Source organism: Lepisosteus oculatus, chromosome 23, assembly GCF_040954835.1.
Source record: "Lepisosteus oculatus isolate fLepOcu1 chromosome 23, fLepOcu1.hap2, whole genome shotgun sequence".
Taxonomy (NCBI): domain Eukaryota; kingdom Metazoa; phylum Chordata; class Actinopteri; order Semionotiformes; family Lepisosteidae; genus Lepisosteus; species Lepisosteus oculatus.
In genome coordinates, this window is record NC_090718.1 from 2,459,864 (window position 1) to 2,475,360 (window position 15,497).

Genomic DNA, 15,497 nt, shown 5'->3' on the forward strand with positions numbered 1-15,497 from the left:
CTTCGGAAGCAGCGCGGTTCTGAGGGGCCCCGCGGATATCTCAGCGGGGAGACGTCCTCGGTGCTGAAGCTCAGGACTTTGCAGGTGGTTTTGAAACCCCGGCCGCAGCCGGAACAGCCTTCTCAGCACAGACGGCAGGCGAGAAACGTGAGAACGGTTCAGCAGCCGAGCGTTCCTCAGGGCCTTTGCCAGCCTAAATGATGAACCGCCATGTTATAAATCATAATAAACAATAACTCCTTACACTTCTATAGCGCTTTTCTGGACACTCCACTCAAAGCTCTTTACAGGTGATGGGGATCCCCTCCACCACCCCCAGTGTGCAGCCCCACCTGGATGATGCTCCAGTCCTCTCCCCACACACCAGCTCTCAGTGGGGAGGAGAGCAGAGTGATGAAGCCAGTTCAGAGATGGGGATTATTAGGAGGCCACGACTGGTAAAGGCCAGGGGGGAATTTATCCAGGACCACAGAGAGTCAGGACCTTGGTTCAACGTCTCATTCAAAGGACAGCGCCTTTTAACAGTGTAGTGTCCCCATCAGCACAACAGCTGGCCAGTCTGGTTTCTTGTACACGAAAAAGCCAGGTCGAGCTGAATTCTGCAGACGCAATAAAATCGCTAACAGAGCGCTGTGGTCTACCACAGGCAGTGTGGAATTCCAGTCCAGGGAGGTGGAGCTCCGGATTTGCAGTGCTAAATGAAAGTCTTCGTTTTTTTACTACTGGGCTCAGTTTTGGTCACCCCAGGGCAAAAAGGGATATCATTGCCTTAGAAAGAGTTCAAAGGAGGACAACAAGCGCGACACCTGGTTTCTGTGATTTTTCACTGTACTAAATTTGTTTCCTCTAGAACAAAAATGTAGAGAAGGGGTATAGATAGGGTTAGGACAGGGGACTATTCATATGAAATATAAACAACACCTATGGTAAGTATTGACTTAACACTAGAAAGCACCACTGATATTCCTGAATTTCATAATAATGTAGTATTTATTTTCACTTTGTTTTATTATTTGTGCATTTCTCTGCTATTATTCAAATATTTCCGAATTTACAGACATAATTCCTCTTTTGCACATTTTGTCAAAAAGTCTTAAAGCGAAGTCTGTTAAACGACGGTTTACTGTAATTCATGCACAGAGCCAATATCAGTTTTGAATGAAGCACAAAATTGTAAACTTTGTGAAAGTACTGTAAGTCGCAAACTACTGGTCTCACTATGGGCAAGAGCAAGAGTTTGTGAGAATCGAACATGAAGAAGCCCTTCCTGCTCACTAGTCCCTGTAATGAATGATGTAATGGGATGGACGAGCGAATTAGTACAGGTTGTGCAGCAGATACTTCACCGCAGAAATGCTCCAGCGTGATCTGCAGAGTTAACAAGTAAGTAGTATTTGTCTGAACCGCCCCGAAGTCAAAAGGAATATTTCTACTGGATTAAAAGAGTTGGATTCACAAGCCTGCTTGTTAAAGTGTAATAGAGCAGCTTCACCTCAATGGAAGTTTTGTTGCCTCGTTCTAAATTGTTGAGTTGGAAGTTTTACAAGTTACTACGTGACTTTTACTTTCATTGTTGTCTGAAATGCACTCATCAGTGCTGATTCTTTCTAACCCCCGAAATATGAAAATTGTGAGGAAGTTCCCTTTTAACCATTCTGGGACGGTTTGGGCTGCTTCTGTTCACTGAATAAACTCTCTCGGATCTGAGTGGACAGGTGTTCATTAAGAGAAGCCTTTCTGATTGCCCTGCTCAGAGGAGAGAGATCAGCTCCATAAGACAAACGGCAGTCAATTAGAACTGACCCTGCCACATAGGCAGAGAAGAGGACCGATACTAAATGACTCATTTTTCATTTCGTCTCACAGGCAAAAAATAGGACAAACACATTTTCACTCCCAAAACGCAAAATGTCACGTTTTGTAGAGCTTTTGTCCAAAATATGATGATAATGAAACTAAATCATTGTAATAATCAGTAGCCGAACTACAACGTTTCTTTAATCCCTGACTTTTTGATGCACCATGTGCAGTAAGAGCAACCAAAATGGGCCACTAAACTACTACCAGGCATGACAGAGACGCACTACAAAGGGTTGCAGCAAGGATGTGATCTACCCTCCATCGGTGAGATTCACACCATCCGCTGTCGCAAAATAAAGCCCGATCCGTCATTCAAGACCCCAGCCATCCCGGCCACAAACTGTTCCCCCCCTGCGCTCTGGCCAGCGGTACAGCACTGTTAAAGCACAGACCTCTAGACTCCAGAACAGCTGCAGAGCACATCCTCAACAGCTAACTGTGCAGTGCCTCACAGCTCAATGCACCTCTGCGCTCTGCACTTGCTCCTGTTGTTATTTTTATTGTGTACTGTGTACACTGCGTGGTGTCGTGTGCTGTACTGTGTACGTCCCGAGAGATCAGGGGGAATAAGAATTCCGATGTAGATGTACATACGGCAACAAACTCCTCTACTCTACTATAGTCAAACATATTATGGTCAGTTAAAGATTCGATTTAAATAAGAGCTCAGCTGAGGTGAAATATAGAAGTTACTGAGGCCCCAAAACACAGGACTATGCAATCTTAGACTACAGTTTTTTTAGTTAATTAAACTGTGCTTATTAAACAATTCAAGTACTGATCCACAAAGGGTTCGGTGCTGATTTACCACCTTGAATTAGTTCAGCGTTGCCTGTGCCCTGGAACTCGTTAATGAATTAAGACACTCGTGGCCAGCCTTGTGATAACTGGCTCGGGAGCAGCAGTCACCTGTCCTCCGGCCGCCAGGTGAGCCAGGATGAGCGCATCACTTCCTGCCGCGAGGCTGTGCCCGCCCACCCCCACGGCCCCCGTCGCCCGCGGCAACACCGATTTCTTCTTCCGCCCGCGCTTGGAGGGCGTCTGCATGGCCACCTGGGCGGAGCCCGACTGGGCCACCTCCTCCGTCTTCGGCTTGTCTGGGGAGACAGAAGGGGAGGGTGAGCGCACGTGGACACACAGTGCAGGACGAACAGCCTGAAGCCCATAGCGGCCCTAACATGCAAACTCCACACATAAGCCCCCCCCCCCGTCCAGATGAGAACCCACGTTTATACCCGGCACGAAATCCATCTCGTCACCTGGCGTTTGCCCATCGCTGCGAACTTCAACCTTTCACCTGTCGGTAACAACAAGAGCCTTCATATACTGTCCTGAGCTGACCAGCTTCGCAGCACTATAACGACCCTGCAGATACATTCAAGCTACAAGAGCTGAGAGAGAAGACACTCCTGTGCTCTTGTGGCAAACATTGAAATATTACAAAATATTTATAAAAGTATAAAATAAAGCGCTTTAGCGATCGAAACTGCTAAAAATTTAGGCTGCTTGCTCCAGCCAAACGCCCTTTTCCGCAACTCCTGTTTAACCTATACCAGTCCATTTCTGTGTTTAATTATTCTTCCCAAAACGAAGACAAACATGTGACTAGAGTCCTTTTGGCAAGGTTTCCTGTTTCCTGCGGTTAAAAGTGTTTTTTGCATGTCTGAGGAAATCGAGAACCTGCCTTTCGTCTGTCAGGACACCTCTTGACAGCCCGTCTCTATCAGCTCCAGCTCGACCTGCAGGACTGTCTTTGACTATACGACTATAGTAACCTCTGACACCTGAAGAAGGCTCCACGGCCGAAACGCTGTGTTTCTTTTCTTCTCTTGTTTCGTGGAATAAACCTGTTTCTTGCTCCTTTGCAGCCTGCGCATGCTCCCTACTTGAACTACCTGATCAGAAAAACGTTTCTTCCTGGGGAGGGTGGGCGAGACCCTAAACTCTGGGGGACCCCAGTGCCCCGACGCCGCGCTGGTGGGTTTGGGAGAAACCCGAGCGCGGCAGACTTCAGATACTGCCGCAGTGGGAACCGGGGCGCCGTGAGGCCCAGCCCCGCTCTCCGACGGAGGCTCGGCGGAGATAAAGGGGCGCCCAGTTGGCCCCCCATCGGGAAAAGGCCTTGCTTTAGTCCGGAATAGGCTCCTCCAAAAGCAACGCGCGCGCACACACACCACACACACACACTCCTCCTCTCGCCTGCCGTCCTGCGTACCGCTGGGGGTCTGGGGGTGCAGCGCGGACACGATCATGGTCGTGGTGGGGTGCCCCGTGATGAAGGACTGCGAGGAGGAGGGCGGGCTGGACACCAGGGCCCCCGAGGGGGTAGTGATCACCAATCCCGCTGTGGAGAGAGAGAGAAAGAGTGAAGGGGGGGCGTCAGCTAACTCTTTTCACACTGGGACAGCGGGGGGGTCTACCGTGGTAAAGTTCGATGCCCTGTCTGGGGGGCACAGAGGTCAGCTTGGGAGGTTTACAAAAAGAAAGAAAAAACGCCAGTCTGGACTGGAAAAAGGGGGCGTCTGTGACAGCGGGGTCCAGACTGGACTGGAAAAGAGGGGGTCTGTGACAGCGGGGTGCAGTTACCTGCCGTCATGATCCCAGTGGAGGGCACGGGCACCACCGTGATGTTCTGAGAAGTGTGTGGTGGGTGGAGGTGCGCCCCGCCGAGCGAGGGGCCGCTGCCCCCCTCCTGCTTGGTCCCCCGCCCGGCGCTCCCACCCGACCCCGTCTCCATGGTGACCGCTGGCCCGGGCACTGTGAGCACGGCCGTCGGGTAGTGTCCCGAGGATCCGTGAGGAAACGAGGACGACTTGTCCGGAGCCAGCTGCTCCTTCATCTTGTTGATGAACATGGCGTTCTCGATCTGACAGAGAGCAACACTGAGTTAGTACAGACACCGACTGGACCCTCCAGCACATTAACACTGCAGTGTCGTTAATCTCCGCCACCCCTTGTAGCTCCTATCCTGCTCGGCGATCTCCTCCTGTCCTCGAAGCTCCTATCCTGCTCGGCAATCTCCTCCTGTCCTCGAAGCTCCTATCCTGCTCAGCAATCTCCCGTCCTCGAAGCTCCTATCCTGCTCAGCGATCTTCTGTCCTTGAAGCTCCTATCCCGCTCGGCGATCTCCTCCTGTCCTCGAAGCTCCTATCCTGCTCGGCGATCTCCCCCTGTCCTCGAAGCTCCTATCCTCCTCGGCGATCTCCCCCTGTCCTCGAAGCTCCTATCCTCCTCGGCGATCTCCCGTCCTCGAAGCTCCTATCCTGCTCGGCGATCTCCCGTCCTCGAAGCTCCTATCCTGCTCGGCGATCTCTGCCGGCCTCTCACTACTCCTCAACATTCCCCCCCTGGGATCAAGCCCTTGGATTCCCCAGGCTGTGGAGCAGAGCGGCTCAACCGAAGGGACCGATCGCCCCAGTGACTGAACGCGCATTGCGTGACAGAAGAGACCCCCAGAATCACGGCTGAGAGCCGAGAGCCTCTCTCGGCGATCTGCGCCCTTCTGCGCGACAGGCAGGCCCGAACTGTGCGCAGTGTTCCCGCGGGTGAGCCATCCAGGGAGCTCCGGTCTCAACACAAGCTCTCCCGGGTCTTCCTCCCACACCAAGCACGCCACCGACCTCCTCTTCCTGCTCTCAGGCGCCCTGCGTGCTGCCTAACCACGTGCGTCCGATCAGACACACCTCCACCGAGGGCCCGATCCCTTGCGCGGCAGGAAGAGTTCGACCCACGGCCCTGGCCCTGACGTACCCCAGTCTTTCCAGTCCCGAAGGAATCTGACCAGCGGCAGAGGACTGCGATACTCTCTTAACGGCAATGCAGATCTCAGCTGGGGTGTAAACAGATTTGCAGAGCCCTTCCGCAGACAGATGTGCTGGCTGTGTGGTTGCTGGTGTACGCAGCGGAAGGAAAGATCAAAATTAAAGTCATACAGTTACCTGTCCTTGCACTGCGGGAACTGGAGACCAGAAGTACGAGGAGTTAAAATGAGAATCTTCCATCATTCCTGCAATTAACAGAAATCCGTTAACGCAAAGGGCCTGATTAACACAGGGAGCTCTCTCTAAGAAAGAGCTTTCATTCGAACGGTCAGAATTCAAGCAGGGTCCAATTTCAACAGAAGAGATATTGGGGACCAAAGCAGCTGGCCTGGTAAAAACTTGGAAAGGGAAATACTTGAATGCTTACGTACTTGAATACTTGAGAGAAGGCTGTTATTTCAAATGGATCTGAAAGAAAAATCAAGTGTGTATCAGGATTTACTGGGATATTTACCCAGATATAGGATGTAAGTCATTTAAACTCCAGAGCTCAGTCAACTTGAAGTTCTGTGCTCGCAGAAACCTGGACGCAACTTGTTTCTCTTGTGATTCTAGTCACAACCTGGATTTCGGCTGTAAACACACGCAGAAAGCATTTGCCCAAAGGGTGGCGGGAGGGTGGAACAAGCTGCCCGGCCATGTTATTAAGGCCGATACCCTGCCTTCTTTCAAGAAACAGCTGGATGAGCCGCTGCATCAATCAATTAACTACCAAACAAGCAAGATGGGCCAAATGGCCTCACAGCTGGACCTTTTCCCTATAATAATTAGTAGTAGTAATAATAATAATAATAATAATAATAATAATTACTTATACTTATATAGCGTTTTTTCTGGACACTCCACTCAAAGCTCTTTACAGGTAATGGGGATCCCTTCCACCACCCCCAGTGTGCAGCCCCACCTGGATGATGCTCCATTCCTCTCCCCACACACCAGCTCTCAGTGGGGAGGAGAGCAGAGTGATAATATAATAATAATAATAAACTTTATTTATATAGCGCCTTTAAAGGTGGCTTCTCAAAGCGCTTTACAGGATGACAATAACAATAAATAATAAGACTACAACAATAAATAAGAAGATTTCACAAGATAGGACACAATTATAATTACAACAATACAACAATAACAATAGAGGAGACCCTGGAAGGTGGTATTAAGAAGAGCAGAGGGGAGTAGAATGGAACCAGTTCAGTAAAGGCTTTTCTGAAGAAGAGGGTTTTGAGTCTGGATTTGAAGGAGTTTAGAGAAGGTGACTCTCTGATATCCTTGGGCAGAGAGTTCCAGAGCTTGGGGGCATAACAGGAGAAGGCCCTGTCGCCCATACAATGTAGACGGGCTTGGGGGGACAATAAGGAGAGCAGACTTAGAAGAGCAAAGGTGGCGAGGTGGGGAGTACGGCGATAAAATGCCCTACTGATGAAGCCAGTTCAGAGAGGGGGATTATTAGGAGGCCATGACTGGTAAAGGCCAGGGGGAAATTTGGCCAGGACACTGGGGTAACACCCCTACTCTTTTTGAGAGATGCCCTGGGATTTTTAATGACCACAGAGAGTCAGGACCTCGGTTTTACATCTCATTCGAAGGACGATGTCTGTTCACAGTATAGTGTCCCTGTCACCATTCTCGGGCATTAGGACCTCAGGGTGAGCGCCCCCTACTGGTCCCACTAACACCTCTTCCAGCAGCAACCTTAGCTTTCCCAGGACGTCTACCATCCAGGTACTGGCCAGGCTCACACCTGCTGAGTTTCAGTGGGGCTGCCAGCTGGGAGCTGGAGGGTGACATGGCTGCTGGCATATTCCTACTTTGTTTTTAATGTTCTTTAAGTTAAAAGGGTTGGACCAATCAGCAATCATCCTTTAGATTGTCAGTGCATCATTATAACACTGCCATCAGTCATTAAACAAAACCACCTCCGATTTTCAATCTAAGTGTTTCTGATAATCGGATCTGAAGATGGTGGACGTCTTACTATTAAAGGTTAACTACAACGCTATTCTTATATTTTGGGGTTAGAACCAATCAGCACTGACGAGTGCATTCCAAACCACAATGTAAAAAAAGCCTTATTACACTGTAAACAAGCAGGCTTGTGAATACACCTCTTTTATTCCAACAGAAATAAGGCTTTCATTTTCGAGACTCCGCTGACAAATACTTCTCGTTAACTCTGCCTGCAGATCACGCTGGAACATTTCTGCGGTGCAATGTCTCCTGCACAACCTGTACCTATTCGCTCGTCCATCACAGCACATCAGTCAGCACAGCGATCAGCGCTTCACTTCGCGGTTCGTGGGGACTCAAGTGCGAGTTTGTGACAACATGGCGACTGACAGTACTTTCACACGGCTCGTGATTTTGTGCTTTATTTGAAACCTGTACATTTCTTCTCCAACGCCGAAGAATTTATTTGCATTACCAAGATGTAATACCAGGCCTGAAAACTTGGGACTGCAGTTCCCCTCTATTATGAGTTCTACAGCTGTCTGGACTGTATTGATGCTCACACTGGGGTTCCCCGAGGACAGAAGTGCCATCTTTAGGAAGGCAATTCATGCAGGACATTACATTACCACAATGCAAGCAAACACTATTTAACACACTGACTAGCAAGGCCTTATCAGATCATAAAGAATGGTTCATTATGTTAACGAGAAATAAAAAGGCTATTTTATTTCTTTATCGTTGTCCACCACACGTGTGACAGCTGTGCTCCAGCCTCCAGGAGGCACGCTGCTATTGTATCACCTGTGTGCTCAGCGCGGTCCCCACAGCTGTGTGAGCTGGCAACAGCACCACCTGCTGGGCAGGGCAAAGCGGTGTAGGACTGGTGTCCTATCCCAGGTGGAATCGGATACACAAGCCAGGCCAAACGAGGGCTTGATGAGCTTGGAGGCTTCCATAACTTAAGACAGACTTTAGTGCTAATAGTTCATTTGTATCAGGACTGCTGTATGAAATAAACATGTGGTTCCTTTAGAAGCCTGCATCCACCAATCTTTCAAAAAGCCTTTTCATAATATACGTGGCTGTACGTCATGTGTAACATCCATTTTCTGAACCTCTTTATTCAGGACAGGGTAATGGAGGAGTCGGAGTCTATCCCAGCAAGCAACTACTATTCATCGACTTCAGCTCAGCTTTTAACACTATCATCCCAGAGAAACTAGTCAAGAAACTCAGTGCACTGGGTTTCAACACCACCCTCTGCAACTGGACTCGGGACTTTCTGACAGGCAGACCTCAGGCTGTCAGGCTTGGAAACCACACCTCCAGCACACTAACTCTGAACACTGGGGTCCCCCAGGGGTGTGTGCTTAGTCCATTGCTCTACTCCCTCTATACCCACGACTGTAAGGCCAAACACAACACCACCCCATCATCAAGTTTGCCGATGACACCACAGTTGTAGGTCTGATCACAGACAATGACCAGAGGGCCTTCAGGGAGGAGGTCAGTCTCCTTACAACGTGGTGTGAAGACAACAACCTCACCCTCAACGTCAGCAAAACCAAGGAGCTGATCGTTGATTTCAGGAAACTGCAAACCAGACATGCCCCTATCCACATCAACGGAACTGAAGTGGAAAGGGTCAGTAACTTCAAATTCCTTGGCGTACATATCACCGAGGACCTCACATGGTCTCTCAACACCACCTGTCTGATCAAGAAAGCGCAACAGCGCCTGTACTTCCTAAGATGGTTGAAGAAGGCTAGGATATGTCCCCAGATCCTCACTACCTTTTACAGATGCACTACAGAAAGCACACTGACAGGCTGCATCACAGTGTGGTATGACAACTGCAGTGCTGCTGACCGCAAAGCCCCACAGCGGGTGGTGAAAACTGCCCAATCACTGGGGTTACCCTCCCATCTATCCAGGACATTTATGACAGACGGCGCTTGAGGAAAGCTCTAAGCATCATCAAAGACCCCACACACCCCAGCTACAGACTTTATGATCTGCTACCATCTGGAAAACGGTACCGGAGCATTCGGGCCCGGATTACCAGACTCAGAGACAGTTTTTACCCCCGCACTATCAAACTGTTAAATTCTCAGCCTCTCTCAGTCTCACCTCACCTCTCACCTATGATCTGAACCTCACAGTGCCTTCTTCCTTTCTTTCTTACCAAAAACTCAAACACACATTGTAAATCTACCTCTACCATACATGTCAAAAGCTCACTCCCCATAATTTCTATCCCTTTATTTTATTCTGTTGATGCATATTTTTGCACATAACCTGTTACCTTTTTGCTGTTTTGCACATTGCCTGTTGTTGTTTTTGCACACTGCCTGTTGTCTCTGTCTTTCTTTTGTTATACAATTGTATTGTTATTGTTGTTTTTTTTCTTTGTACTACTTATGTCTGAGAGCTAGCTAAATAGCATTGCGTTATACCATATACCAGTATATGAGTATAATGACAATAAACTTGAACTTGAACTTGAACAGGCGCAAGGCAGGGTACACCCTGGATGGGACACCAGTCCATCACAGGACACACAGAGGCACAGTTTTCCCAGAAGCCAATTAACCTACCAGCATGTCTCTGGACTGTGGGAGGAAACCCACAAGAACACGGGGAGAACATACAAACTCCACACAGACAGCACCCCAGGAACTGAGCCCAGGACTGTGAGGTAGCCATGCCCCCTACCATACCACTGTACTGCACTACTATAAACATCTATCATAATTATAATATAGTCTGCAAAGGAACAAGTAATAGGTTTATTCCACGCTGAAAAGAGAAGAGAAAAAACACCATTTCGGTTGTGAAGCCTTCTTCGGGTGTCATGATATATTATAATTATATCTATCATTATCAACCATTAATTGGATGATGGACCCAGTTAATTGAAAATCATTCCATTAGCTACAAAACAAATGCTAGCAAGACCTGTGACTTTACATACTTAAAACTGGAGATCAGAGGCATCTGGAGAAAGAATGCATTTCATTTATATAAGAGTCCCATGCATACGCTGGAAGAGATATCATACCTGGGACAAGGCAATGTTATTTTCTGTAAGGAAACCTACGATTTCAGGCTCTTAATCAAATCAAATCAAATCAAAACAAAGTTTATTTCTCAAATGCACAACAGTACAAATACAAACGGAATAAAGCTCAATATGAGTCGAGCTGCTATGTGTCCATGGTGTATGCAATATATACACTAGTAGTGCGGTTATGCTGAATACATTGAAAACTGTGTGTCCATGTAGCCATTACAGGTGATTTGCTGAAGGAGCTGCAGGTTGGCTATTTAGTAATCCCAACTGACTCTCAATCACATGAGCGTTAGATGGATTCGTGAAACGAGGAGCAGAACTACCCACAATGTTCAGACGTGTGGAGACCATAACCATCTTATTCCTCCAGCTCTTTTAATACTGGAACAACTCAAAGCATGTCCCGGAATTTCACATCCAAAAGCACAGGTGGAATTCAAACAAAACACCATGGGAAAGTGCAGGATTTGTCTTTAAAGCGCGGAGCTTGACACGGAGCAGTCAGGCTGGAAGGACCGAGTGGCAGATTAACCCACAGCAAACCCTCCGTTTAACAGCCAAAATCTGCCAAAGGGGAATTCTGTCTGTGAAAATCAGAAATACCGAACTATTCCCGCAATAATAGACAAAGGATATAGAAAATAAGTAAAATACAAAATACACAAATAGAAAAATGAGGTAAAAATCAATACTACATGTGTTTTAAATACTGGCCCGGCTATTTTATATAGCAGGTTCAGCTGCTTACGGTCGACACCCATCCTGAGCAAGTGCCCTGCCCCTGCAGGGCTCCGATATTATTCCTGAAGTGTGGGTTTCGTGTGCTTGGGCAAATCTTCTACACTATATTCATGACACAATCAGGAAAAAGGCACAGGAGTCGTTCTCATTGACTGTGTTGGTTGTAATAGTTCAAAATGAAATCAAATAATCCAGGAGGCACATATATATATATTATATTCACAGTTATTTTTCTTATGTAATAAGTGTTTTTATGCTGAAATAATGTGTTTTGTGATTTAATGGACATTCGGCACCCCTTCCGCAATATTAGTCACTTAAACTGGGGGTGTCTGCTGCAGACAACAGTCTACACACACACACAAAATCAGGAAGGTACAGGTACACACACGCACAACCAGGTAGGAACACAGAGCGCACACAGAGCACAGAGCACACACAGAGAGCACACAGAGCGCATAGCACACACAGAGAGCACAGAGCACACACAGTGCGCATACACACAGACTGTGCAGGCAGTGTACAAGAGTCTCATTTCTCAATCACTCCTGACACAGCCTTCGAAGGTATCACTATGGATACCAGTCATCCTGGTTTCTCACTTCTCTCCCCCCTCTGGGCAGCGTTACAGGAGCACAAAGGCACAGATTTCCAGATCCAGAGACAGTTTCTTCCCGCAAGCTGTCAGATCACTGAACTCCACCCCACCACTGGCTCACACTGGTTTTTCTATTCTCATACTGTTTGTCTGACTTTTTTTTTAAAGTTGTATGTTATTTAACTTGTTGTTACTGCTGCTGTTCTGTGTTTATGTTTTTAGCGTTTCCTTTATGTCTTTGTATTGGAGCACACATGCACATAAGCATTTTATTGCACTTGTGCACATGACGAAAAACTGAACTGAAAGTACTGTACGGTCACTATTAATGTTGCGAATTGCCTGTCTCTCTATGGGCGAGAGTTTGTGAGAATCACGACCTGAGGCGGCCCTTCCTGCTCACTAGTCCCTGTGATGACTAATATAATGTGATGGACGAGCGCATAAGTACAGGTTGTGCAGCAGACATTTCACCGCAGAAATGTGATGTGCAGGATGAGTTAACAAGTAGTATTAAAAACGAGGTAAAAATCAATACTACATGTGTTTAATATACTGGCCGGCTATTTTATATAGCAGGTTCAGCTGCTTACGGTCGACACCCATCCTGAGCAAGTGCCCTGCCCCTGCAGGGCTCCAAAATTATTAATAATCTATATAAATAATAGACATACGAACAGGATCTTGTAAGAAAAAAACACCCCGAACTTATTGAGTTTGGTGATGTCCATGGGACCGGGGCTCGACGGAGTTATCACAAGCGAGGGACTTGCAACAAAATACGACTTCCCGTCTTTAATTTGCTTTAGGTTTTACGTGTCCCAATACTTATGATCGCCTGATTTTTTTGGGGTGGGGACTGACCCAGCACCATGTTCCGGTGGAAAACGGATTTAAGTGGGCCTGCAAAACATATCCTCAAAATAAAAGCTGACCTCCTGAGCTCAGAATCATTTGTTTTATGGGAATTCCGATTTCTCGTGTATACGACAGGGAAAACTCAATGTTAGGTTTGGGGGGGCACTGTATACCTGCTTTTAGATATACGTGGGGACCTATGTGGAATATATCCATATAAGCACATATTTCTGTGTCTGCCTATAGAACACATTTCTTTGGCAGCAGATGCAAAAAAAAAAGCCAATACAGACCCACTGGTGGAAGAATTGCTGGGAGGCCTTTAGCCAATAGGGGATCAATAGAGGATAACCACGATGATGTGGGTGAATGTAAATGATGCTTGTGCCCATGTAAAACTTGCTCCAAATGAATGCTAATGTTAGCAACCTTATTATTCCCATTGAGCTCCGAGTACTGGTCTTAACTGGCCCATTAGGGTCACCGGTTAGGAGCCTAAACTTAGTGACACACCGTTTATCACTATTAAATGTTAAAAACATAATGCACAACCTCTCCGCTTATATTGATCACACAAGTCAGGGTTTCAAAGGAAGGTAAAAAACACTAATAGTAATGAGGTAACTAATAAACCTCCCATTTCTCAGGGGCTAGACACGCCGTGCTTCACCCACCCGAAAAGTAATAATATCACTGCTAATAATAACACTAATTACAGCGAAAATCATGATAATGAATGTCGTAATTCCTTATTTAATTTAATTTTAACGTTTCCCGCTCACTCTCGGAAGGTCGGTGCAGGGAATTTGTATCTTTTGTTTCGGAACGTCTTTCGGGAGAGAGAGAGAGAGGGAGGGGGGTTGGAAAAAACAAAACAAAAACAAATATTTTTCTTTCTCCTTTATTGCGAGAGAGACCGACAAAACAAACAATTGTTCTTTTAAAACTTCCGGCAATGATCTGTCTCTCTCTCTCCCCCTCCCTCTCTCTCCGTGTGTCTCTCTGTGCGCGAAAATAAAAAAAGAGAAAAAAAAAAGAAAAAAAACTCACGGATAGAAAAAAAAAACCGTCGACGACGCGCGAGCCCCGGCGCGAGGAGAGCCGCAGCCTCATTCGGCAGCACGGGGCTGCAGACTTCCGGCTCCGGGGAAACAGAGACGAAGCGGCTCCTAATTAAACGGTCAAAAATAAGGATAATTAAGAATAATTAACGGGGAAAATTACCAGAGCTGGTGGCGGATTCCCTCCCCCCGGCGGCGGCTTGAGCCGAGGAAACCGGGCCGGTGAGAAACTTGGTCCAAAATCCCCGGATTGTTCGGGGGCCCAGATCCGCGCGAGGACTTTTTTTTCTTTTTTTTTCGTTTTTTTTTCCAGAGGCAGCTCGACGCTGGCTCGCGCTACGCCACACTTCCGGGAGATAAGGTCGAATACTGCGGGGAATGCTTCGTCACTTCCTGAGAGTGAGGTCAAATCACACACGCCTGCGAAAGATAGCCAACATTGTCTTGGATAGATTTGCAAAATGTTATTGTTAAACATTCAAAGGTAAATATTAAATTGAAAGGATATTATTTTATATTTTGGTAGACCTGATTTGGATAAAGGATATGATTTTATTTTAACTTGTTAATTATGTTGGCGAAATACTTCATCAAGTAAATGGTCTAATACTGCTCCCTCTATTGATGCTTTTAAGGTAGAATTCCTTTTTTATTTAAATTCTATTAGAAATTTAAAGAATCAAAAGGCAAGACGTACAATGAAAATAGGTAAAAAGCTTCATTTTCAGCTTTTATGATTATGAATGCCTCTGGCTGTGAAGTGTGTTTATTTCTGTATCCGTTTTAATATTTTGTCTCCTTTTTTGTATTTCTGACGTTTAAATAAAAGGGCGGGGAAGGTAGCCCATCTTGTGTACAGCAGTATGTGAGCTGGCGCCAAGGTACTCCGTCCGGTTTGATGGAAGATGTTGCTTTTGTAGTCCTTTTTTGTATATTTAAGATCCAGACACTTTATTGTTTTAACCAAATCGGCGCCGAATTTTCAGATTTTTATTTTTCTACCAGCAGGCAGGCAGCACTAACAGACATAGTGTCCCTGAAAGAAAACCAAAAGCTCCATTTTGCGACGTTAAGGCCGAAAAAAGGCTGGGACGTCATCAGAGTGCGCCAGAAACTAAGCGCCGTGAAAATATTAGCTACATTCTTTATTTTGCTTCCTCCATCTCTGTGACTAAAAAAATATAAATATAGACATTTTATTTTCTAATACACTACGTTGGTGCTGCGAAGTATTGAAATGTTATATTGGTGAATGAGTTTTCCACAAAAAATAATTTATGGGGATACTGTAATTTTACGTTAATGATAAACGGCCTTTCACAGAAACGGTAAAATCCTAAAGAACTGTTTGACAAGTATTTTGAACTCTCTGGGGCCATAAAAGAGATTGCTGAGCATCGATGAGAACCCCCGTCATAAATAACGGATGTTCATGTCGATTCATGTCTCTTTGCCGATTTTTCTTCCATGACATGACCTGGAGAAGTCCCAAGCCAATAAGCTAATAAAGACGGAATAATAAAACCTATCGTGTA

At 46.5% G+C, this 15,497-nt stretch overlaps 1 protein-coding gene across 11 annotated transcripts in view; it reads right to left on the bottom strand.

Annotated features, from left to right (window-relative positions):
- The window catches only part of znf384b (zinc finger protein 384 b), a 30,993-nt gene extending 16,777 nt beyond the window's left edge, over positions 1-14,216 (bottom strand). For 10 of the 11 annotated variants that reach the window (XR_011183418.1, XR_011183417.1, XM_069183133.1 and 7 more), the window contains exons 1-6: positions 14,126-14,216; positions 6,053-6,089; positions 5,799-5,866; positions 4,447-4,726; positions 4,076-4,204; positions 2,770-2,957 (exon numbers count right to left, since the gene is read on the bottom strand). Coding sequence is in view for 9 of the 11 variants with exons in the window: in XM_069183133.1 (XP_069039234.1) it covers positions 2,770-2,957; positions 4,076-4,204; positions 4,447-4,726; positions 5,799-5,864 (663 nt within the window). In the remaining 2 variants the exon portion in view is untranslated. The remainder of the gene's footprint in view (positions 1-2,769; positions 2,958-4,075; positions 4,205-4,446; positions 4,727-5,798; positions 5,867-6,052; positions 6,090-14,125) is intronic. The other variant, XM_069183131.1, reaches the window with a different exon arrangement.
- Positions 14,217-15,497: the final 1,281 nt, after the last annotated feature.